The sequence below is a fragment of the Balearica regulorum genome, chromosome 10 (assembly GCF_011004875.1).
Source record: "Balearica regulorum gibbericeps isolate bBalReg1 chromosome 10, bBalReg1.pri, whole genome shotgun sequence".
Taxonomy (NCBI): Eukaryota; Metazoa; Chordata; class Aves; order Gruiformes; family Gruidae; genus Balearica; species Balearica regulorum.
Window position 1 is genome coordinate 14,411,655 of NC_046193.1, and position 27,200 is coordinate 14,438,854.

The 27,200-nt window shown below is 34.5% G+C and overlaps 1 protein-coding gene across 13 annotated transcripts in view; it reads right to left on the bottom strand.

The window, feature by feature from the left end:
- The window catches only part of CFAP20DC (CFAP20 domain containing), an 82,515-nt gene that overhangs the window by 21,059 nt on the left and 34,256 nt on the right, over positions 1 to 27,200 (bottom strand). For 10 of the 13 annotated variants that reach the window (XM_075762282.1, XM_075762286.1, XM_075762281.1 and 7 more), the window contains 6 exons: positions 23,670 to 23,806; positions 22,999 to 23,170; positions 22,289 to 22,435; positions 17,223 to 17,554; positions 13,078 to 13,491; positions 5,401 to 5,604 (listed from right to left, as the gene is read on the bottom strand). In XM_075762282.1, the coding sequence (XP_075618397.1) occupies positions 5,401 to 5,604; positions 13,078 to 13,491; positions 17,223 to 17,554; positions 22,289 to 22,435; positions 22,999 to 23,170; positions 23,670 to 23,806 (1,406 nt within the window). Of the gene's footprint in view, positions 1 to 5,400; positions 5,605 to 13,077; positions 13,492 to 14,785; positions 17,083 to 17,222; positions 17,555 to 22,288; positions 22,436 to 22,998; positions 23,171 to 23,669; positions 23,807 to 27,200 lie in introns of those variants that run through there. The other 3 variants (XM_075762283.1, XM_075762290.1, XM_075762294.1) reach the window with 3 other exon arrangements.

The following is a 27,200-nucleotide window of genomic DNA, read 5'->3' on the forward strand; positions in this document are numbered from 1 at the left end:
CCCCCCTTGCCATAATCACACACCTCAAAAGCAGTTCTAAAAAAAATAAAAAAAATCACTGAAGCAAGAGAAGTGAAAATACAAGCATACATTAACAATACTTATACAATTTAGTCCACAAAATGCTAAAAATAAATACTATTATGAAATAATTGTCAGGAGGAATCGTTGAAATGTAAGTTGTTTAGCAGCTGCTGTAAACTATGACAGCCAAAAAGGAATAAAATAGCTTTGAATAGCTTTCACTAATACATTACGAAAGCGATTGCTTTTTTACAGAAATCAATATGAAAATGAGTATGTTCTCATGGCTTCAGGAAGTAGGGAAGGATGTTATAAAATACACGTTCAGGATGAATGACATCCTAATTATTGCCAAATATGAGTCACTGCCTGGCAGTGGATAGTGCAGTTCCCAAATGATGGCTAGTGGAAGACTGAGGATGAGACAGAAAGTGAATCAGTCAGTCCATGAACCAGAATATCTGTCTAAATAATTTTTAGTCTCATTTCGTAGTAAATAATAGTCTGCCTCAGTTTTGCAATTTGACTTGATGTGAACAGATCCCTCCAGGGGTTGTCAAGCGGAGCTCTCTGTTGGAATAATTCTGGGTTTAAATATCAACTCCTCTTGTCTGTCAGACTTCAGTTCTGCCAGACCATTTCTGTGTTAAGTGGCTTTCTTTTCTGAATCATTACAAAGGCGGCCAGAAGACCATCCACAAATTAGGCATGAACCTCGAAGTACCCTTTCAGATATTTTACAGACTAAGGCCTATGTGAATTTCTATTTAGGAAGTTGCTTGGGCAAAAAGTCATCTTTCTTCTCTGTGAGTACTGCTTACTTGAATGACAGGTCTTAGCAGTGAGCATATGTTGGAGTCTGCTAACGGAGCATTATACCACTACAAGTTTCTAGTATATATCCTATGAGCAATCTTGGAGAATCTTCCTTCTCCTTTGCATTTCTGAGTATCAGGGACCATATGCAAGAAGCCATTGCAAATTCTCTTATACATCGTGCTCCAGAATGTTTGCGTTGTATCTGAAGTGGTGCCTGAAGTGTGGAAACCGCTATCCAAGAATGGGCCAGTTCCCTGACAGGGCAGGTAGGTCATACTGGATCTCTAGAACAAAGCAAGGCATTTCAGCAGAAATATTTTGTAAGCTTTGCAAATTTTCTTGGATAATGTGTGTATGTGTGGGTATAAACTTCACATCATACTCTGCAATATACAGAACTCTGCCTTTCATATTGTTGCAAAGCTAACATGGAATTTCATAGACCTTAAGATTTAAGAAAACATTCAGGTAAGATACAGTCAAAGTCTTTTAAAATATTTAGTTCCACATACACATATTATTGATTTGGAACTGTGCCCCACACACATTTTACAAGGGTTTACAATCCTCCTTCAAAATAAATCCATTTTAAAATAGAAGTTTTTCATATTTATAACTGATAGCTATGCTGGGCAATGTATAATATTCAAAGCTATTTTATTCCTTTTTGGCTGTCATAGTTTACAGCAGCTGCTAAACAACTTACATTTCAACGATTCCTCCTGACAGCATATATTCAGTTCTTGGTAAACGATCATAGATTATAAAATACAGTTTTAGTGTATCTGTTTTATAGTTGTTTAAGGACATCTGTTCTAACTGCAAGTTAGCAATATGATTGATCTACGTGCCTTTACATTGAGAAGGGTTTCTGAGTTTCATTAGAGTCAGTAACATGAGAATTTTCAATGAATCTGGAAATCAGACTAGCAATGACAAGTGATGGAAAAAATAAACTCACTGAAAATGTGTTTTATATATAAAATATTACTTTGATACACAAGTTCACTATGTAACATCATTGTATCCTGCCCTGCCTTGCAAAATATCACAGGTATTTCAAAATGAAAGACACACAAAAAGCTGCCTTCTGGTGGTGCTGTTGCCATAGCTTCAACTAAAGGACAAAAATGTATAAACAAAAATTTGGAATAAAAATATTCCTTACTTATCTTTGAGGAACATAAGAGAAAGCTATAGATACTACTGATTTAAATAATCAGAAAGATACAACCTGGAAACACATGTAAGCATGAAAGTTTAATCATGACAAAAACTTCAAGCTTCCTTAATTTCTCAAACTACAGTATGAGGATTGTTTCTATTTCTCTATATACTGCACTGCTAAAATCATTTGCCTACGCAACTGGAAAATGGCTACAGGTACATACAAACTTTCCTGCAGTTTGTACATCTCATTTTGGAAGGATTGATCATTTGCAAATTCTCTTGAATCAACTCGAATGAGAGTGGTACTAAAGATCACTGACATAAAAACAAATTTGCTTTTATTCTACACATATATGTTTTTACATAAATATATCAGGAATAAATAGATACATAAAAGGAACACTTATTGGTAAAAACTCAAAGCTGAAGAAACAATGACTTTACTCATTTTAGGTCTTACACCAAGATCATGCAAGGCTGAAGACTGAAATCCAGAAGGAACAACCTTCTAATGTGTTCTAATCACTCCAACTAGGCTGCATTTTGATCTCAGTTACGTAGATTCCCTATGCATACAGTAACACATTTACTGCACGTGTGAACATTATGTATGGGGATTCACTGAAAACACCTATATGAAATTATCTGACAGATTTATGAATTTGAAAGCCAGAGGGAAGACTTACATCAACTCATGACCATATGTATGTCACAGGCTATTAAACTGTAGGTCACCAATAAAAAACACTGAACAATATCAGATCTAGAATTGAATGAACCGTGAAGTGGATCCCTCTGAATATACTCTACTCACAGATAATTCCCTCCTGATTGCTTTTGATATTTGTCAGTTGACCAGTTCTAAATTTGTTCAAGGCATGCGTTATTAATATTGTATGCTGCTCATTTTTAAACAAATATTTATAATGGTCTTAGCATGTTACATCTAAGCAGTTCCCTTATCAATTGTATCTTCATCAAGAAAACTAGATTTTTTTGAACAGGACATATTTTCTATAAAACGATCTTGACTATCATTAACCATATTACCAGCCTTTAAATCTCTGTTAACTGAATCCCACACCAGATTTTTCACTGTTTTGACAATATCATCAGACTAGCTGGCCTACATTAACTTCTTCATTTCAGCTACCCATTTGAATACTGGCACAGCATCACTACTCTCTTCTGAAATGTTGCAAGCGTATCAAAATATACTAAAATTTAACACCAGCATACCAAAAGAGACCCCAATTACTCGTTTAAAAGCTTCTGTGTTAAACAACTTGGGATGATTAAATTGCCTTCCCTAATAAATGCTGTTTATAACCTTCTTAGATACTAAAGGTCTAGAAAATGAACTATCAACTCACATGACTACTCCGCATTTTTCCAAATACTGGAATAGAATTACATCAAGCAGTGTTAAACACACAAGTCCATACCCCAAAAACTTGTACCACATCTGTGAATAGCTGGTGCTGTGGCAGCTATCTGAAAGGAAAATAGAATCAATAGATACTGTGGACTAAGCAACATGGTACTGGTACAGTCTCTCTGCAAAAAGGTCGAGGTATTTGGGTAGGGAAGACCACGAAAGCTGAATTTCAGCAGTCTTTGCTGTAGTGAGGGACTAAGTGGTTAGTCCTTATCTGAGGAAGATTACGTTTGCTTTCTAAATTATCTCTTCCTGGAAACGAGGTTCTTGCCATTAAATCTTCAAACCTCAATGCCCACCGTGCAAAATGCAGAGGAGAAACCTGACAAGGCTGTATGTGTAAGACACACCAACACTTCCATCAACTGAATGAAATTTGAAAACCTTCTCTCTCAAAGACAAATATGTTGCCTTATACACTTGATTTATGAAGAGAAAGATGGCCACAAAGGACCATTATGAAAAACTACAGCTATATTAAATTGCAATTTAAATAACTAACCTATTATATCTATAGACTTTAGAGCAATGCTATTAGTCTGAAGCTACAGAAGCTGATCAAGGCAGTAAGATCAAAGAACTGTCTTTGCAATCACACTGTGTTTCACTGAATACTGGAGCAGTACATTTTACTTTAAAAGTTCATTTTGTTTTAGTCATGTAATTTGTAATAACCAAACCTGACATGTCTAAATATTCTTATCAATTTCCTTATAATTAAACTACTAAAAAATTAATGAGACTGCTATTCTCTTTATTTAATTGAATTCCATTTGTCCAGTCTTGCAGATTTACACCATGTTTAAGTCTATTTAGTGAGTACTGAGAAAACGCATTGGAAATATGATGAAATCAACCGAACGTGTAACATTGACGTATCTCAAATAGTCAAAACCAACTAATGTTTCTCTGATATCCTGCAAAATACTACTCTGTAAACCAAGTTCTTATTTGTACAATTACCCAATTATCAATACATCTCTTCTCATTTGAAACCTCCACTTAACTAGCGTACAACAAAGTTCCAACACCATGTTGATCAGTCACTATGGAAGATTGCTACTATACTTGGGCCCTACAGATCCCATTTTAGAGCATTTACTCTACAATAGTTCATATTGGGACAACACAGCAGTGTTTACTCTTCTAACCTTGGATCTGCCTCTGAAAGCTGTGTTGTGTGCTTTACTTAAGCCACATTCATTGTTTATTATTGTTTCACCTATAATAAGAACTATGTTGCTGAGATATAAATGTAGTATGAGGTTATCTAGTTTTACAGCAGCTCCTGCAAGTACCTTTATATAGTTGCTGAAGTGTTAATCTGTGATTTCATACATTCAGTACTCTTTGGTGGAGTGTAACAAATACTCCTCTGCTTCCTACAATAATACTCTGTCACATAGTGCAGCTGTGTGTGATTTTGTACCACTTTGTACCAGGACAAAGAAGGATACAAGGTGCAAAATACAGAAGGATCACATAATAAGTGCTCAGAACTACTGCAGCTTTTTGCCACTGTTCTGCTTCAGTCCTTTAAACAGTTAGCTTTTCAGTAATGAGACTATCATTGTGAGAAGCAATTATTTTCCATTACTCACATGGAATGCAGTTGCTGACTGGTATATCTGGTTTTCATTCATTTTGGAACTATTTTTGAGTACTATATCACACACCTGCAGGTTGTCAGCCACTATTGTGACAAACTGTACAGCCTACATGATTATTCAGGGTTTTAGGAAGGAATATATATAATAGATTTGCTCTTTGTCCATGTTGGTACTACAGAACCTGCTGGAAGTGCACGTGTTTTGGTTCTGTGTTTTACTTGATAAGTTCTAAAAAACGTTTGGTAATGTTACCTTAAACTTCAAAGCTTCTCAAAGAAATTTTAATATTTGAGATCCCTGACTCTCAAAATTGAGAAAATACTGTGGGTTTAGACTTACTGGTGGGAAACAAGAGTTCCAGGTAGCTGTATCATCACTGCTTGTACTTATGCTAACATTGCAGTTGTCTATCTGTGATGCGCTCAGCCCATGTGAGATCCCAGTATCCCTTAATTCTTCATTTTGTTGTCTCTTCATGCTAGCCAGCATCTGTAGTTCAGATGAACTCAGTCTATCTGACCGGTAGTTTTTCCGGTCATACTCCTGTGAAATAAAATGGAAAAATCAACAATATAGACAGGATCATGGAACAGAATATATGAATGTAACCAGATACCTTGGAGAATCTCTTGGGTAATCTTCAAGAAGCTATAATATTAAGAGAGAAACAAAATGTTTACTAAGAAAGATTAGTTAACAAATTTCTGTCGAGCTGTGAAGATCAAGCATATTTAGACATAATTACAGGAAGGAAGAAGAATGCAAACACTGCTATGGCCTGTAGTTTGGATCCAGGGTGTTTGGTAAAGTTGCTTTTCCACTGTAATTAAAAACAGAAGATAAAAGCAGCCTTTCAGAAGTTAAAAAATCCAGCAGCTAAAATTGCTTAATCATTAAATGCAAATCTTGAAATAAGCCCAATCATACAGTTATCATAGTATAATAAACACCATCAACATAACATTTAGTTATTTGTCAAGCACAGCATAAAATTCCTCTAGAAAGCTACACATGTCAGCGCTAAAGTTTAAGTTATTTTGGTAACCTGCTAGCATATACATTTTAAAATAAACATCATTGTATTTTCATTTTTCTTTATATTCATTGGTTGAATCGTTAACGTAACTCTAATTGTTATATCAAACTTGATCCACAAGCTAAAAACATGTATTAACTATTTTGCAGTTCGTACTTATGCCTCACACAAACCTCATGATAAGATTGTTTAAGTTCACCCAACCTGCTGTGGCATCATCTTTGTTTAAAGAACTCCTTAAAGAAAAACTTTCCCATTTTTAAAGGGTCTACAAAGATTGCTATTTCACAAAGGAATGGGTCTAATACTTGAGGCCTCTAGTTTGGGTTCTGAATGGAATTACCAAGCAGTTCCGCAACCTCACAGCCTGTTTCGCTGTGGAGAAGTACGGGGTAACTGAAGACCTTAAGAACACAAGCAGGTCAGCAGTACTAATGAGATTAAAATTGCTAGCTTTTCCTGCTGTGAAATACAGTCTGCAGTGTTTCGGTGTGACTTCTGGGGGTACAAAAGTCACCTTACCACCAGAAGACACACTGAAATATTACACACAGGAGTTATTACTACAACCTCCTCTGCTTTCTTCCTATGCATACAAGACACATATCCAAGTCTTCTATGTGGATTATCATCATGAATTGGTCACAGCAGAGACATAGGAAAACTTGAACTGCAGCTTTATCTTAGTAAGAGAAATAGTACAGTAACATTCGATACCTTCAGGCTATGACATCATGCACACGACATTTGCTTTTAAAAACACTCATGAATATATGTGAGTGTTTAAGAAAATATTACATAGGTTCAAATTATTCAGCTCCACAGAAGTATGACACATACAGCCCCCAAAAGATGTTATACATTGGACATTGATTTTCTTATTTTAAGGAAATCATGCAAAAAGAAATCTATATATTCTGGATTTTCACGTATATCGCTTTCTATTTCACATGCAAAGTGCTCACTTTCACGAAAAAGATTATACAGCATCACTGCTGAAAAAAAAGGTTATTTTCAGTGACACACAGTACCTTTTTTCTGTTTTAGGGAGTTCCATATACCTTAATAAAACTGTATGTTCTACGAATCAGAAAAGCATTATTGTCTGACTAATCCCCTTTCCTGCCAGCTTTTTTTGTCCTTGGGATCGGAGCAAAGCCAGATAATGAAGGATACTACATTACTTACTTCCCCTCCAGAAGCTGAACTGGGGATATGCTCACAGATTCATTCACAGTGCTGAACTCCAAGGATAGGATGTGCAATACGATGCACACTGGAAGGGAATTTTGGATCAAGGACAGATGGAAAAACCCTTCCTTTTTAATAATACATGTAATGGCATCATGCAATGAACAGAAACTTGATTTCAGCTCAAGCTCTAGAATATTTCAATACATATTTGCAAAAAAAAGTTTTACAATAAAAACACGTAGTATATTTGTATTTCTTCACGGCTGCCATAAAAAAAATCAACAGTTATTATCTCAATAGTATGTAAAATACTTGGTATTTTAACTCTAGTCAAGAAATTAAGTACCATTCAGTAAAGATTGCTGCCCAACATTAAGTTTGTGGGAGTAGCAACTCTGCCATGTATTTCTGATATTTCATTCTGACTACCATGATATTAGATTTCACTTCAAGCCATCTATTGCAAAGAACCAGTCAAAAAGAAAATTAGCACTGAAATAACAAAATAAACCACCTTTGATGGGAAGTATGCCTGCAAGCTGACAATCAGTGGTAAACACATCACAGGAAACAGGATTTTTAGCACAGATAAACGTAGTCTGCCATTTTCTAGAAGGTATAAGATGATGACAGAAGCTGTTAGCACAGCTGCCACCCCTTTTTTACCTCTGGCTTTTGAGGTCCAAGCTTCATTACTGAATAGTGTGATTATTACTATCATTTTTAGTCCTAAAACAATATATGATGTTTTCTCTAGACTCTTACTAAACGTAAATTTTTGGCTTAGTTACTATGAGTCATTTGTTCACTTCATACGAAGCTTGCTATGTTACATCTTTGAAAGTCAGCTTTTCTCTGATATATTAGTATTCTACCAGATCTACAGCTGCTATAACTTAGTGGTCTAACTGAAGATGCTGATTTCCTGTTAATTTTTCTATATAGAAGCCTTCTGCATTTATTTGATTATTGTAAGAGAAGCTTCGGCTTATCTTTCTTACCTCATATATGAAGCAATCGGTATGCAGTCATTAAAATGACAGCATGAACTAGCACTATGCAGAATAAAAGCACTAAGCATTGAAAGGACATTTTTCTCATTCTCTTTTTAATAAAGGGAAAACATTACCCAACCTTGACTGTCTTTTCCTTTGCATCTATGAAAAAAGATGTATAGATTCCCCCCCCCCCCCAGTTTATTTCAAATTGTCATTCTGTTTTCTTTTCTTGCAATGGACTCACTCTAGAAATACCATACTCCAAGGAGAATAGATCTCATGACAATTTTCTGTCTGTAACATCCTGTACAATAAACTCCTTGTAATAAAGGAGAAATAGTTTGGATTATTTATTCTGTAGCTTCAGATGACTACTACAAAAAAACCTCTTCACAAATTTTATATTGTCTTAGCCAATTTTCAATGAGAGAATTTGAAAATTGAATTTGAGATTAAGTTCACTTTGTAATTTAGGAGAAACTTTTGATGTAAGAAGCAGTTTTGCAATACTCATAAATTTGTCTAAAATTAATATTTCATTTAGTAATTAAAAGCTTATCTTGTCTTTTTGCATATCCTCCCCTTATGATAAAGTATTTTTATTAAGTACTTAAAACTTTTACTAGATTGACAAAACCTGTTGTTTAAAGAATATTTTTCATATATAATGACATTTGCATTCTTCTAGGTTCAAATGATTTATTCGGAATTGTTTGAATGTAGTTATATGCGCAGAAAACTTTAATTACCAGCTATCTACATGCTTGCAATATTACCCAGAGGGCTGTACTTCTGTCTTAATTAAAAATATTTGAACTTAATAATAGAGAACTCTATTAAAACATGAATAAAACATTACAAGCAACCAGGTCCATAAAGTGTATTAAGTAGCTAGCAAATCGACTGCAGGAAGAGTTGGTTAAGCATTTTTTTCTCTTTACCAGTCCTCCATATGAGGAGATTAGAAGAGACTACATCTCTGTAAACTCTCACTCTTTCATACAAAACTATCCTTTCATATATAATTCTTAAAAACAATCAACAGTGTTTCAAAATGAAAATAAAATAATTACATGCCCACAGCCAACAAAAAAACCTCCAGTGACTCACTGCAGTTAACAATATTATATGTCAGCACTTCTTTTCTTGAAGCTTGCGGGGACCTACAATACTAGTTTCTTCCTGCAAAACTGCTCCAAGCAGATAGAAAAAAGCTTTACATATGTATGTTGTGAAAATAAGGCCAGATTCAATTAGCATATTATATTAATTTTTAAATTATTGGAAATGTTCTTAATAACAATATATATTTGACTTTATAAGTGCTAGGTGAACACACCTTCTGATACAAACAACCACTGTTTAAAAGGCTGTCAGTGGCACTCAAATTTGGCTTCAAATTTTGACTGTGGTGGTGTACAAGAAGTATGCAAGGAAGAACCCCAAGAAAAGGCTTCTGAAAGGGACAGTTTTATTACTTGATCAAATGAAGTATGAGCGCTAAATCTTCCAGATACTTTCATCTTATATTTTATAGTAACAAAACAAAGTCTGTCACTCCTGAGTTTCTACACATTGATAATAGGCTTTGTCCTTGCCAAAAATACTCACAAGCAACAAGTTAAATGTGCAATATATTTAGAGCTACAAGTCCAGTATGGTAATAGCTCTTCTGTCTAATTTAGTAAGCAACTATTTATCAAGCAGAGGAAAAATGATAGCTCTTTTCCTTCATCTTTTAAAACAAAGTCTCAAAAAAATTGTAAAATACATCTAACACTTTAAAAACTTAATTGCAATCCATCCAGGTAGTCTATATTTAGTTATGTTCTACAGGAAAAAGTTGATCGCTGCATTAAACACTGATAACATCTTTCAGGAAAGTAATCAACGTATTTCATTTGTTATGGACAAATAGGTTACAGTTATGATTAGTAATAAATATAGCTGAATTATACGCAGAAGTTTTCCAAAACTGAACAGAATTAGGAAAAGAGAGGAATACATTTAATCAAAAATTTGAATAGTTTCTGGAAACTAGAAAAAATAAGTTCCTATAGATAAAACTAGGAGGGAAAGGGAATGTAAAATGCAAAAAAGAAAAAAAAAAAGATGCACTTACAGATACAAGGATATTAACACATCTAAAACCAGAATCAGATTATCAGTATCAATTGGGGTGTTCCTATCACTAGAAATTACAGAAACATTGACTTCATCCCAAATACAAAAGAACACATGCATTGCATTCTTCCACATTTTCTACATCACTAGTAGCAATTCTAATGTCTTTTCCAGTTAATAAATACATAGAACAAATGCTGCTATTGGTTGGATTTTCTGTGCTTTTTTTAAAAAAAGTTTTCTTTTTATTGTCTTTAAGATCACCAGCCACTGTTTTTTTCATCACCATAAGGTCTCAGCACTGCTTCTGATTTTCAGCTGCATTATTGTATTTTATTCCCCTTGCTTCCCCCTAATCTGCTTCCTTCCCAAGGGAAACCAGTTTCCACACCTTTAATGGAAAAGGATGTTCTGGTTTTATCAGGAAAAGTGCAAGGCCTTTACACAATCCAGTAAGCTACTTGCAGAATACAGAAGAGATTTCTAGAACCCTCAATCACAGAGACTCTCTCACAGGAGATAACATAAAACCCAGCCCCTACACCATTACTAAGAGAGATTCGTTTCACAAAAAAAACCACTGAAGCATCAGTGGCATGGCAATATCTGCATTTCCCTACCAAAGATACACAGAAGAGCTGAACAGATGCTTTCCTATTCTTCGCTGCCCAGTTTGGATTGCTCTTCCTAATGCAATGCCTAGATTTATACATCCACAATTAGCTGCAGCATGGTCCATCCTCAGCAGCCACAGCAGCCAAAAGCCAGCAGGTAGAACTGTTCTGCACGATGACCCTGCCCCAGCAGTAGCAGCCTTGTCCCACACAAGTAGTCACTCCTGTTTCCCCTTTCACAGGTGCTGTCAAATCAGATGACTAAAGTTAATGGTATCAACAAGTAACAGAATTGCTAGAGATTAAAATTCCCGTAGCAGAATGACAGCATATCCCCCTGGCTGGAATGGTGACTGTGATATCCTATAGCAGATAAGAAAAGCTGTAAGGACAGTAAACATAATAATGATGGAAGATGTCCATTTCCATCATGCAAACAAGGTATATGTCACATTACAAGACATTACCGTAGGTTAATTTTTCCAAAGCATACATAACTGCTTCATAAAGCCACAAAAAAGAGAAGCATCTATTCTTTTGGTCCCCAGCAATGTGCAATACCTGGTTCAAGATATTACTATCCAAAAAACGCTCTTACATGAATGATCATGCAATAACTAGATTTAACATCCTTGGGTAAAAATGATTAAAAAAATTCACAAAACAGCAATCCTGGGACTAAATACCCTAGAACTTCCTGACCTGTAGAAAAAACAATTTGGGGGAATATGATATACAGTCATCAAATAGTAAGTGCACAAGCAATAATAATAATTAAAATAAGATTATTCATTGTTTTTTATAATCAACACAAGAATGAGAAAGCACCAGAAATGAGACAGTGCATTAAAACCAAAAGTTGATACATATTTTTTTCCTACAAACAGCAGTTAAACTCTGAAATTCCCTGTCCCAAGGCAAAGGCCAGATGGATACAACAAATAACTACACAAACCTTTGGAAAAAAAAAATTCCACCACCAGATTTTTACCACAAAGACAACACCTTTCACTGAAGAAATTGCTAAGATATGCACTGCTGGAAGGAAGCCTGCAGGGCATACTGGTGAGGTATTGCTGGATGCTTGCTCTGTCCTTGCATTGTTTTTTTTTTCCCTACCCATCTACAACTGACTGCTGCTGGACAGAAGATGCTGAGTATGTAACTCTTTGGTCTCATTAGCTGATGTCTGAAAAAAGATCTCTGAAGCTTGAGGAAGAAGTTTGACCTGTTCCATTCTCATGTTCAGGAATAAATCTAATCTACTCATAACACATTTAGAGAAGAGGTCACATGTTAAAAGATACGGATCTGCAGTAATTCTAAGCCCAAAAGAATTCTATCCAAAAACATGGAACAGTAACATACTGTCTCATTTGTGATTTACAGAATACAATTGATTCTTAAGCTTCAGTTCCTGATTCAAAGCACAATTCAAAGCACGTCATTATAAGCTGAAAAGACAAGAATTAGCTATTAAGAAATATTTAAGAACATAATTAGCTTCAGACAAACTTGTTCTTTGAATTACCACATGTTTCCATGAGGAGAAACCAGGGAGAAAAAAACTAGGAATAAAACAACACTTTGGTGAATGTACCAGTTCCTTTAGTAGCCTGGCAATTTACCCTATGACACGGCCTTACTGCTGGCCCTCAGTCACATAATTTATTATTTTTCAGGGCTGTCGCAGAGACTACGAAGTACCTAGATTAACACTCTATGGTCACTTGTTAATATATCAATTCAAAGTCTGCCAATTTTCCTCTGTAATCTTTAAGCTCAAAACTACTTTCCAACTCGTGTATTTCCAAAATGTGAGTTGCTCATATCACACCTCTTTTTATCTATAAATGTCTGTGATTTCTGTTTTATTTGGAATACTATTTTGTGTGCCACAAAAAAACACGACATCAACTTTCAGACTGAGCTCAGTAAATACTGTTATGATGAAACCAGAATATATCTGGATGTAAGATGTATTATTTCTCACTTCATGCAAACAGATATATTTAATATGGTTTCTCTAGACAATCGTAAAAATACTTACACAAGTCTGTGTTGTCAGACATGAGTTTTCTCTTAAGATTTTCTTGAGAGACTTTTTACTGACAGATCTTTTAAACTGATCAGAAACTCCTTCATATCCTTCAGGTTTTTCAGATCCATTTGGAATTACTTTAAAGAATTCAGATTTACTTCCAGTTGGAGAAAGAGAAAGAATAGGCTTTAAGCTTCTTTGAGAGCTAACAGAATCTGTTTTTCTCACAGTGGAACTCTGTGGTTTTGATAAGATGGTCTCTTCAAGGTTATGTTTGCTGTGTCCCTTATTCTTCCAGTACTCATTTCTCCATGACATCCTCTCTAATGGGATCTCCTTAAAAACTGCTGAATCAGATGTTCCTTGCCTGCTGTGGCTGATCTCAAGGTTCTCAGCACCCTGGATGAATTCATTGTTGTCATCCTAAATTTAGGAAACAAAACAAAAGTGATTCCCTGTCACCATCACACAATACAGTTTTACATAACCTTAAAATTTCAAAATGGTTCTTTAATCTCTGCTGCTTAATTCTAAATTTGCAAGGATTCTGAAAACCAGCTGCTCTTCTTGGCAATGACATTGAGTATACCATAAACATATTCTTACATCTCAAGTAGTGAAAAGTAGAAAGAAAAGGAGAGGGAGACAAGATTATACTTTTCAAAAGGTCAGCCCAAATTTAGAATGCTGGTAACCTCCCAAACCTGTGTGTCACATGATAATCATCATTTCAGTAAGATTTGTTACAACTGTAAACCAAAAGTAAGTGAAAAGTCCACAACAATATCTTTCTATTGAATTATTAATATTCTATATTTTCACATTGCATCTTCAACTTAAACACAGAAGAAATAAATCCTGCTGAGATCACTTTGCTCACCTCTGGTAATATCACTGAATATCATATCCAGTACATTTGAGTAATTTCCTTGAAACACAAATCTGTATTTCCCTCTTTTTCATGGATTTTTTTTTTTTTTTTTTTATGGCATAAGTCATCTTAAAATCTGTGCTGGAAACCCATATTAAGTTAGGTTAACTTGAGATGGAAGATTACTAAAGAAAACACTGTACTTTTCCCCATACATTAGAGATAAATCACAGTTATCCATTTATTTGAAGCTTAAATCCCTCTCACCTTTCCATTTCTCTTCAGACATACATATTTAGGTTCTAGAATAATTTGTTAAATATTAAATCATGAAATGGTGCTAGAAACATCAGTCAAGTTTGCTTGATTAACTATAGTGCAGCATATGTAAAACTGAAGATGAGAATGATTTTCCTGAGGAATGAGCACTTCCACTGTTGTATTGTATTCCTTGAAAGAACATGCAGATGGGCAGTTCTGGATACATAAAACTGATTGCTCTTGCTGGGTTGTAATTTTAAGAAGATCATTCTAATGACTGTAGAGGGCCACCTACTAGGAGCAGAGAGGATATAGTCCCTATGTATGCTGAGCTTTAATACTGAGGTATCAGAGTGAAATGATCCATCAGCCCTTACAAGGGTACATTATCTTATTTAATCTTATTCCTTTATTCTTTGAATTGTGTAAGGACAGAAAAATTCTCAATTTCTTCATTGAAGGCTTCACCGATGAACTTCAAAGTTTTACTTATATTTTCCAAGAGAAAGGCAATTTATGCTCACATGCTTATCTAGGTTGAGATATCTATCTTATTTGATATAGTTCAAGAGCATGTACATATCCTTGTGTGTTATACACAATGTATTTAAATTTCAAAAAAAGCTGTAACATAACAATCATGAGAAACAATAATAGTGTGAAAACCTTTAGGAATGTGGCTTATTTCAACATGTAAGATTAACATTTTTTAAGAAGCACCGTAAGATTCAGCATAACCTAGTCAAATATTTTGTCATATATGTGAAGTAAACTGGGAAACATGTTACAGTTGGGCTAAGTAATTTTGTTAATTTTCCAAAGATACCTTAAACTCTGTCAAAATAGATACTATTAAGTTAGCAGTCATGTTCAGCTATCATGGCTTTTCCAGGATCCTCTTTCCTGTACTTTCAGTGCTTGAAATAAAACTGCTTTTTAGTTTACTTCAGTAATGCAAAGTAGAGCAATCTGAATATTAAATGTGTATCCAGACTATCAGTACAAAGCTGACTTCAAGAAGCAACACAGAATGTATCTATACAACGAAGAGGATGAATATGGGCAAAATATGACTGCTAAGTAATTTGTTGGTTCAGTGACTTCTTTCACATGAAAGAAAGGCTTAACTATGAATTACTAATGTAGTAGTTAGACTGAGAAAAAAACCTCTTGATAATTTGTTAGCATGCTGTAGATTTGTTTAATGTAATTATCTTCTAGCTTTGTCAGTCTAATGCATCTCCAGCTGCAGTGCTGATACTACTTAATGTAGTTTGCATCCAAAGATAACGAATGAAACAAAGGCTGTTCCCTAGCACACCTCCAGCACATAGTCAAAGTTCTTTAGTTTGTATAATGCCTTCAATTTTTTAAAAGAAGATAAGGATCTTCTATTAGTCTCTCTTGCATCAGCCCTCTAGAATGGCCGTTAATGCTGTGCGCCAGTGTTGTTCTGCTGTAAAAGCAGGAGTACTTGCTTTTTCTTGGTGTGCTTGGCACTGGATCTCTGGGGTAGGACAATACCATGGAAGGTTAGCTATCTTCTTCAATAAAAGTTTAAGCACTAGCAAAGCTTAATGATTGAATTTAGCTTTTGATTAATTTATATAAATTTATCTTGTTTTATAGTTCAGTAAAGTATGCCATACACACTGTGTTTTGAAAGACACTTTATTTTCACTCACTTACCATACCGTGGCCTTTACTGTTTAGTACCTCTAAACTTTTGGTTTGCCATTTTTACACTGCTTTGGAGATGTATCTTTACAAAGGACTTTAATACTACCACCACCCCGCCAAAAAAAAAAAAAAAGCACAATCAAATCGGAAACTACTGAAGTTGAGTAAATGACAGTGCTGGAAAACTTCCATAATTCTTATGTTATGGAAATATTTTCTTAACCTAGCTTCTACAGTAACCTCTCTGGCTTTTCTTGACTATAACAAAGAAATTCTTTGAAATCCAAACAGTTCTGTATCTTCAGAATGGTATCCCATATAGCACTGCTCATGAACTACTGACTTGCATAATTCTGAAATTCTGGAACTTTGTTTGAAATAACAAAGTCTTATGGGTTTACATTAATAAATAATACAATGCCCCAGATAATGGGAAAACCCCCACAACTACAGAAACAAACCCCTGAGAAAATTTTTATTTCTTGTACCTAGCAACAGCAATTTGGTTTCTCAGAAATACAGACTATAAAGCAATATTTCTGTTAGGTTCAGTCCATCTTGCTATTATGTAACTTGGCTACATTTTATTTCTCAGCTATAAGCAACAAATTAGAATGCCAAGAAACAGATTTTATAATTAAAAATTAAATACACTAGAATGTTCATAAAGGTAGAAACTTTTAGCTACTACTGTAATGACACAATCCAACTATTCAGTGCATTGACAATTTGGTGAATTTCTATGTAGTATCAGTTGATGTATTTGTTTTTAATAAATGTCCATTTTCTTTCATTAATTTTATTGCAGAAAGATTTCCACATTGTAAAAGAATTAAAGTTGGTGATGGTGACACAACTCAGACAGGATATATAGCAGAAATACCAATCATCAAGTGACATTAAAAAACTGAAATTTCTTAATTCACTTTCGACAATGTTGGTGAGCAAATAGTCCCTGCTTACAGTTTGCTTTAAAAGGCACAATGACGCTTTATTTACTGCACTCTTGCTCAACCGTAATGGATGTATGTCTCGCTCAAATCTATGATGCAAGCTTTCCTAAAATGTTTTTTGTTGTAATGACGCATGACGTACTCACATCTCTGTTAGCACAGGGGCTGACAGAGTCAGGTTTCTTTCGTCCACTCGTTCCAGAGGCTATACCTGCATTTTCACATTTGTACCCAGTTAGACACAGCAACCTGACAAAGACAAATCTACCTGTAGGTATATGGGGAAAAGATGATTTATCCTCTCTGTCTAGCTTCCAGACAGAATCTCATCCTAGGAGTTTTCAGATGAAGACTACTTTATCAAGAATTAAATGTACAAAGTGGCCTACCTCTTCACTGCTGTCAGTTCCTTGAAAGTTATCTTCAATTTGGTTTTTCCCATGTACTCCATTACTGTCTTGCTTCAAATCCAAAGGGAAAATGCAACATTCTGGTGACATATTTGGAGACTTCCCATGAGGAGCTGATCGAGGTCTTGATGAAAATGTGAAAATCTCTTTATTACTCACTTGGTGATCACCTGTTTCAGCGCTGTGATGTTCAACAGAGACATTCTGTGGTGAGGTTAAATTATGGCAGGCTGGATGTTCAGTAGCTACGAACTGCTCACTCCTATCCAGCTGAATAGTCTCAGGAAAACTTTCTGGAAACACCCATTCATCTGCAACATACAATGTTTATTTTAATGCCAAATATGTAAATTGTATTTTACCCTGATCACTCTTTCTTTCCCTGGAAGTGGTACCACAAAATAAGTTTCTCTAATACAGAAACATTCTGCTTATCAGATTTATACAGTTGGAAGAGTGACGAGGATGCAATGAAAATGCTCAGGCTGCTTTCTAAGCGAGGCAAGGTTAATCAAAACATTTCCAGAGCACAGCTCAAAAAATCTGCAGGCTATGATGTATGACATGCAAGTCTGCAATTTGCAAATCTGAAACTATTTAGCTGTAAAGATTTGAAACTGTTCACTGGAATTTCATGCTAGGAAAACATAATTTTATTAAATTTGACTATTGATCTTTTTCTATAGGCATTTTTTGTGGCCAACATTTAAAAAAAATAATCACACATAGATGGTGAAAAGTTCATAATATTACAATCTGCTGCTTCTTTATTGCTGAAATTCTACACTTTTTTATGTACAGAACTTATGGTTTAAATCTCAGTTTCAAACTATGGGTCTGATGAAAAATAGTGTGACATGAAAAATGTATGAAGATATCTGAATACAGGCAGTACTAATCTGCCAATTTTAAAACAAACAATAAACTACAGAAATGGACTTAAAGATTGAGTGCACCAGATAAACATGAAAAGGCCATTTTTATACTCTTATTGTTAACTTATGTTTTACTGTTTGGAATGATGGTATAGAAAAAAAAATGTCAATTTGATTGATTAAACCCAATCTCAAATAGCATCTGAGAAAAGGAGAATTGCTCAAGTATGCAATACTCCCTTATCTTCATTAAAGGTAGTGTGGTGTGGTTTATTCGCTAGATCTTGAAACTTTCTGGCTCCATAAAACAAAGTTACCAGCAACTGTATTAAAAAAGCCTCAATAAAAAAATACTAAAAATGTAATAATAAAGCCACACTGCAATAATAAAATGCTTGCCGTCACCTAAGACAGCAAGTTTATTATGGTATTCTACTCCTTTTAGTTTCATTAGAGATAATTATCATTTCAGGCAGATACAGCAGCTTTGAGGGGGAAAAAATGTCTGAATGACCATAAATGAAGGCAAAAGAAAGAAGAATGGGAACGTCAGGAGAAACAGCTATATTCTTATGGCTTGCTGTGGTTTTTACAGTTTACTGAAGATAGCTAGTTAAGCTACCAAACTCCAGTTAATATCCTAAACAGTACTTTGTACTAGGAACCAGTGAACAGCAGGGACTTAACACATCTTGTACATTCATGGCTTGCACCTACTTGTTCCAGAAGAGATTATTTTTCAGTCTCTACATGAAGACCATCTATAGTCAGATGCCCCAAGGCTTTTCAAATAAACTCTTTTTATATTAGAAAATTATGCTGGTTTAAAATAATCTATTAGATCACTGTCTATTGTACATTAAAAAAAATCTATGTTGTAAATACATAGAAATCTCACTTTGCTTTTAATTAATAAAAGACTTGAAAGATGAACATGTAAGTAACACCATTTATTTTACAAGTATTTTGGACTAGTTTTTTCAAGAGCCTCAGGAAATGAGTGACATTATTCGAAACTTTTAAAAACTACCCTTCAATTGTTTTTTTTCTAAGGCAATGATATCACAATTTTCAACTTCCTGCATTTGGAAAAAAAGACGTATTTTACTAGGTTTCAATAGCAGTGGCTAAGATCAACATGTAAAACGTGCTGCTTTAGTATTCAGAAAGCCTCTTCCCCCCTCATGACGTTAGATTTTACATGTATCACGCTGTCTTTGCAGTTTTCAAATATGCACTAATAGCTCAGACTGCTGTAACGAGCCCTCTATAGTATGGTTGTACATTTAGTGTACCACCTAGTTCACAAGCATCTGCTAATTTTTATGCACAAAGAACTGTGAATGAGTAGAGAGGAGTGCCTTAATTTTTATTATAGCCTACTGACTTAATAACAACCAGCTTCCCTAACTGCAGTCTCACCTGTTCTAGTCTCATTCTAGAATGACTTCTAATGCAGTTGTTGCTGTTTAATTTGCAGAGGTGATTACAGATCAAATTTTATAATGAATTCTGAAGCAAAAAAAAGGTGTTAAACCACTTGTTCTTTGTGATTTTGAGTCAATTTTGATTTAAATATTAAAATATAGAAAAGAAATCTTAAGTAATAGTTTTTGTCAAGTGCTTAAAGAAGAGGAAGCAGTTAGAAGCTTAAACTTCTGACTCGTACTCCTGGCTCTGACACAAGACATCCAAAAACTTCTTACACATCACTTCAGAATGGTGAGTAATGTCTTCACTCAGATCAAAAGTACTTCAGAAATATTAAGAACTACTTTACAAGATTTAGCATCTGTGTAATATTTAGCCTGAATAGTCTGCTTTTTTAGTCTAACCTTCTCTGTAAAGAACAACTTTTGTTTCCAGAGATGTTGAAGAAATATAATTGGGTTAATAATAAGCTAAATGCAAATATTAGTTTGTATACGTCAGTACTTAATGAAATACGGAGAGGGAAGACAGAAAAGTCCATAAGGCTTTAAGATGCCATTCTATGCTAGCTAGAGTCCAGCAACTCCTGTAACCTGTAGTCAGTGTAGCATGTTGTTAATAGTCTACATGTGAAAGATATGGGGTGTTTTGGACCAAACCAAATTCCATTATCTCTCCAATACAAACTACACTGGAATTTCTTTTTAACTCAGCATTTCCATGTCAATTGTAATGAACAATTTGGAGTATCTTCTTAGCAAAATATGCAAATTACTATGTAATCACAACACTGCAGCAAACAAGATAAATGCAAGAATGATCACCTAAACATCTAATTAGTTCTTCTACATAGTCAGACTTATGCTAAAGCTTCTAATTGCAGCCTAACATTTTAATGAAGGTTTCGGCATTGCATATGTAAGATTGGCAAACTATAAACAATGCTCACTCATTTTATTTTTTCCCTTGCTTAAAAACAATTTACCTTGCTAAAGATACTGCACATCTGCTACAGAAGACATGCTGATTTGGTGTCTATAATAAATCTAAAAGATATTATTATAAAATAGCAGTGACTAACCTCTAAGGTAATAAGAGCAATCACTTATGAAAGCTCCCCTGCCCCCATGAAATTTAAATTAATATTTACTCAAGCTAATAGCAGAACAAGTGCAGTACTGTCCCAAGATCACCATATGATATGGTTGCACGGGGCTCAAGAATACTAAATGCCTGGTGATGAGTAGTGTATGACAGATTCTTGTTGATTCAACTTGTTTTGACCACAGTATAAATGGGGAGCCTGAAACCATGTAAGCTTGCACTTTGGAATAAGTTCGGACAGAGCATAGAAAAGGGTTTCCTTGATGAAGAGGTTGCCTATAGGAAGCTCTTCAATACAGATGAATCCAGTAGTATAGGACAAAGAAACCATTAAGTCATCTACATATAGTTAGACATCTTCATGTATTGAAAAGAAACTGAAATCTGCAAACTGAGCTACCAGTGCCAAACAATCAAAATACGGAAAAAAAAGTTTGGAGAATTGTAAATTACAAACTCTCATGGTGCCTTTATCTGCCTGTACACACAATTAAGACTATATAGAAACAGTTTTCGTTCTCACAAACACAAACAGTAAAATAGCAGTCGTTATACATAGCTTTCTTGCTCAGTTCTCTGCTTCTGAATTTACAATAGGGCATTTAGACATGCCAGTCTACTGCACTGTCTTTTCCTATCACTTACATTTACATAAAATAACACATGCCGATTCATTTTTCTGAAATTCTAGCACTAGATAGAGGCCCTGGTGTTCCAGATGAAGAACAAATAAGACAGTGATCCCTGCCTCAGAATCCTCAAAATTCAACTAAATAGGAAGTAATTTAAAAATTCTGCAGAAGGCTCTACTTGCCTTAGCATCTTGCACCTGTTTCAGCCAAATTAGGAAACCCATAATAGCAATTATGGATTACTGACATTGTCATAGTATATAATTGCTTCTAAACATCCCAAAGTTTTCAAACAAAATGGAAGTAACTCACAATGTGAAGGAAAATTTCTTTGGTCAATTTTCAGCAGATTTGAGTAGTCTGCCCACTTTACAAGTTGGTGGCTATGCCTTTTAACAGAAAGTAACATTGCTTTTTCATAGAGACAGTGGCTATCTTTCCCACAGTAATGTACTTTCCAGACACATGCAAAGTTGATTGATGATGTATGACAAAATATCCACACCTTTTGGCAGATAGGTGTGAAAGAAAACACACCCATAAGCTGAGGTGTCTTTTGTGAATAAGAAAAAAAGAAGAAAATTCACCACTGAACTTTAAAAATAAAACCAAAAAGCCCTGATATTACATGGGTACCATAATTAATATCCTAAATCCTTTTCTGGGATAAGCAAAATTTCTCATACATTTGATGTTTGGAGTCTTTAGTGTTAAATTTAATAGGGATTTAAAGAATGAATTATTTTTAGTTCTTTCCCTTTAATCATGAGAGCATGGAATTTTTCTTTTTTTATTCATTCACTGCTCTGGTACTCTGCTTAATCCTGCAAATCTTTATCAATGCTCAAAAGCAATTCTGTTGCAGGGCGTTTGATTTCCATAATCCCCTACAACACAGACATTTATATTTTCTGTGAAACTGCTTCAGGGTCCTTTGAAATTTACAACAGATAGTCCCCCATGCCACACGTAACTGTAAAATAACACAAAATGAGCACCATACCACTGGCTATCTCCCATGTGGCTTTGGCTGCATTTTTTAGAGATAATTTTCTATGACTGTTCTTGTCTGCTGATGGTTCTTGTGGTGAGGCAAGCTGAAAATCTGCTCTTCCACTCTCAGAGGTTTTTTGAGTCTGAATTGCAGGGTCTGAAATAGAACCCAGAAGCTTATGAAATGCCTGGGAACACTCATATTGTCTGCTTTTCTTACTTGAGGCATGGAAAAACAGCATACGGAGCATTGTCCTGGGATACAAACATCTTCCCAACAGTATGGGAATCCTGCAGGGCAGCAGGAATGAGACAGTCCCAAGAAAGTAAAAATTTAACACTCGGGACAGAAGAAGGACACACCATAGAAGTTATAAAACACAGGCTTGCAAAAGTCTGCAAAATAATCAAGAACCACTGCAGTAGCCCAGTTATATACACAGCATGGGGGAAAGCGGAATATATGTATATCCTGTGGCTACTGCCAGCAGGCGGTGATCCCTGGCTCAAACACTTAGAATACGAAGACCTTCAGAGAGAATGAGCATTTATTCAAGTTCATACAGGAGAAAAGGCCATGATTTATATTAAATGTATTCAGTAGTTAACAAGGTAGCTGAAGGATTAGAAAACCAGAGAATTCTTACATTCTGAAGCCAAAATCATGCAAAAATTCTGGCAGTTTGTGAACTCTACATATTCTTTGCTTTATGCTCTTACCATTTTCACATACATCTTTAGCTGCTTGGTGAGTATTTCTCTTGCCTCCTTGATCGTTGCATGGTGAGAATGATAGCTCCAATCTCTCAATGTCCTGTGCGGATTCAGTTCCCCTTTCTGAACTTTGAAGTTGGCATGATCTATTACTTTTCCTTCTCCAGGTCTTTGTTACCTTGAAAGACATTATATTCTTAATGAAAAATAAAAATGTAACAGCTTTCAAAATACTCAAAAGTAAACATACATTTTGAATTAAGCTTATTTTTCAAATAAGTGTTCCCAAACATTTTTTTTCCCCAATACTGTCTTTTCAGGAGACTTTATGGTAGGTACTGTTCTGTGTGGTATCTTCAGTCTTTATAGCTGAATAACAGGCAAGGGTTTTTTTTTTCACTGAAAGGAAAATAAGGCAAAGAAAAGAAAAAAAAAAATCACTATCTGAATAAAAAGACAGTGAAACTTGTGGCTTTTCTAGACCCAAACATTTTACTTGCCCTTCACTGGATGTTACAGCATCTCTCTTGTACTAGGGGCCCAGGACCAAAGTCAGTACTCCAGACACAGCCACGCATTGGTTCTGAAAAAAACCCTTTAGTGTGTGACTTCTCTGCTTGTCAGTCTCTTCATTTGCAGAAGTGGCAGCACTTTTGTTGCAATTTAAGCTTTCCTACCTCTCCAGATATCCTTGTACTGACTCTTCTGTTTGAAGATGGAGGTGGCCCAAGGATCTTTGATCCAAATGCAATATGTGATACATCTTGAGTTTTACTGCTGTGTATATTGCCTTGTCCTCTATTAGCCAAGCTACCTAAGAAAAATAATAGTTTTTAAAAAAAATATTACAGTACTTAAAGAATAAATATTAATACTTTTCCAAATCAACTGAAATAAAAGAATTATGAATATGAAATGTATATAAAAATTATATTCCTTTATAGCACAATCCCTAGAAATATGTAGGAATATCAAATGCACATTTTATAAAAGTGGCAACATACAAGCAAGAAACTTTTGGTCTATTATACAGAAATATTTCTCATCTCCTTGCCTTGAAGATTTTTTTAAAAAAGAGGCTCTTTATAAACAAAAAAAAATTGTTTTGCAAGATTTCTTTAGAATGTCAATGAAAATCTAACTTGTGTCAGGAAGAAAAACCAACTCTAATTAATATCAGAATAAATAATAACACAAGAAAACTGAAACAAGACTGTCAAGGTATCACTCGCAGCTCAGAGAACACGTGCTTGCTTTTTGAAGTTACTGAATCTACTGTATTACCAGGGCTGAGCCCTAATATTGCAAATATACCCTATTCCTGTAAAATGTTCTACGCCCTTCATTACCTCTTCATTTTTTTTTTTTTACTGTTTAAAATGTAGACATATTTTTATAATTATTTTCAAGTACAGAACGTGCCAACCAGTCTGGAAGACAAACAAAAAGTAAACATGGAATGCAGGTGAATGTTCTGAGAAAAGAATTAGAAGGGAAGAACAGTAAAAGTTACATATTAACTTTATCAGCAGGGTTGCAGAACTGTATGTAATATCTGTTTTCCTTTTTTTAATTCTCCAAGACTGTCAGTAAATTCTCCTCTCCAGAGCTGATAAAAAAAGGGTATCTTCACTCTAATTTATGGTTAAAATTTACAATGGCTGAAGATTTTTCTCTTGCTGTACCTTCAGTGTTAAATTGCTATCTTGCTTTTGAGATTTGGCACCTTCATAACGCGATAAAGTAGAAACAAAACATTTTGTTGATTCTCCTATGCATTTTTCAGAGAATTATTTAATCTTAATTCAAGATCAACTTTATTTCCAGTGGCACCAAGGAAATGAAAAAAGATCATGTAATACCCACCATATAACACAATTTACCGTACTAATAAGCACAAAAGAAGCCACTTTATGCCATTACCTTCTTCCCCTTTTCCTGATGTGACATTTGGTTGCTGCTAACAGCTGCCATTTCATGAGATTAGATGACCTGTCTTGGTTTAACATAAATTTCTTTAATTTACTGACTACCTTGGGATGTTGTTAGCTCCAATTATAAAAGCTGATTTGCATGAAAATCTCTGTTTATGAACACATTAATTGACTGCAATTAATTACCTATATCTACACATAACAGTGTGTTGATGGCATAATGAAATAATATGTGTAATTAAAAGAGGATGAAACTAAAAATAATTTGAGCTTTTGATTAGCAAATAAACACAAAAAAGTTTAGCAAGTAAAAAGAACACTTTCCAATTAAAATGTACTTAAACATACCCAAACTTCCATTTTCAGCTTCTGAGATTTGAAAAGCATATCTGGAAGAACACATGCTATGTTCATAAGATGGGATTAAAAATGAAGATTAAACCTTAAACTGAAGGCATTTCATTTTCATGCAGGTCAGGGATGTTATCATTAATTATTTTACTATATATACCTAAGGGTTACATATCTTTGTAGTCCAGACAGTAAAACCTCAGTCTTGTTTTAAATGAACATTCATTTTTCTGTTTAGATATATCATTCACACTATTGTATTCATTTAAGTTTTACAATCCCTTGTATTTTGACAACTTGGCCAAGAAGTATTGATTTTTTTAATGCAGTCACCCAGAAACTAAATTCCAGAGTTTTCTCTGCTATTTCAAAAGCAAACTTACAATCAAACTTCACAACAGAACTTTGGCTTGACTACTTGTAGGGCAATAATATTCTAAAAATATTATTTGCCTTTTAATATTACAAAAAATGACACTTGCATGTAAATGAAAGCTGAATGTATTTTAAATAAGTAAATGTATAAAGGTCTTACTCTAAGCAAAAATTTAAAACTCCTCCCATTCATTTCAGCTGCTATAGGACAGACTGCCATTACTAATGAAGTATATTTTGCTCAAGAGAGCAAAAGTTAAAAACCTGAAAAAGCATCAACATGGTAGCTCAGTGCAGGTGACAAAATCTTTGAGCTGGCTTCTTTCACATTCCCGTAAAAGCAGAAGAAAAGAAGTTTAAAAAGTATTTTCTTAAACATTTCATATTATAAAGGTTGTTCTCAAAGAAATACTTCTTTCAAAGTTTATTTTTCTTTAGAGTTTCATGAGATGCTACGCCTTAAATACTATTGTTGGCTGTAAGAGTTCTATTATAGTATTAAACTTTACCAGTAGTTATTGTTCCATGTAATTTATCTTATTCCTTTGGTCAACATTTTGTACATGTATTTCCAGAGCATTTTAACAGAAACGGTGGAAGTGATTATTCACTGAATTCAAACACCAAAGATGAGAATCCTCAAGACTGAGAAAGTACTAAAACTAGTGGAATAAAAGTGTATCTCCCTTACCTACAGCACCACTTCTAACATTGCCTGCACTGATGAAGATGTATTGGAAATAGATTCTTTACCTAATTTGCTTGTTCAGACCCACTTCTGAGCTACTTCAGACCTACTTCCTTCTCAAAAGATCTTCTACTACCCTGTTTTATGAAAACCCTGTAGTATGATGTAGTATGATGAATCAATGACTCAAAAGATTGTACAGAGTAAGGGGAAAATGAAAAACTTTAGTAAGACTTTGCAATTATTATATGGGCCAAATTTAAGGCTTAGTCTTGCATCTCGTACAGAAGCCAATAATAATGTAACAAAAGAGTAAAGAGGGTGCCTATAAAGAGAGATTTCACCTGTGTATTTTTCTAAGCTCTAGCAGTAAGAACTTTATGTACTTCTCAAGTTTAAGCTGAAAATAACAACCAATTCAACATTTTAAAAGGGGTGAAATTATCAGTTCTCCTTGAAGGACATGAATCAGAGCATACAAAATATTCTCATTTAAAATCCATTATAACCCTCTTTTTTAAGAAGTGCTTGCATATATTCCAGGATATTTACTGTTGTAAATGGGTCTACAGAATAACTTGGAGGAAAAAAAAAAAAAAAAGACCACAGATTAGTTATGCGCAACTGGATTTACAAAAACAGTAATATCTTGGGAATTATATTTTTGATGTGTTTCAAATTCTAATCAATGTAATGTACTACTAATGAAAAATATGGCTTTTATGATTTATTTCCTTATTGGAAATGTAGCTGATGTATCCAAAACTCAACAACTGATTTGAAAAACACTGGTTTTGTTCAACCACAAAAAACCTGGCAATAGCTGAAAATTTTATTTCAGTCTTTACATAGCTACCTTA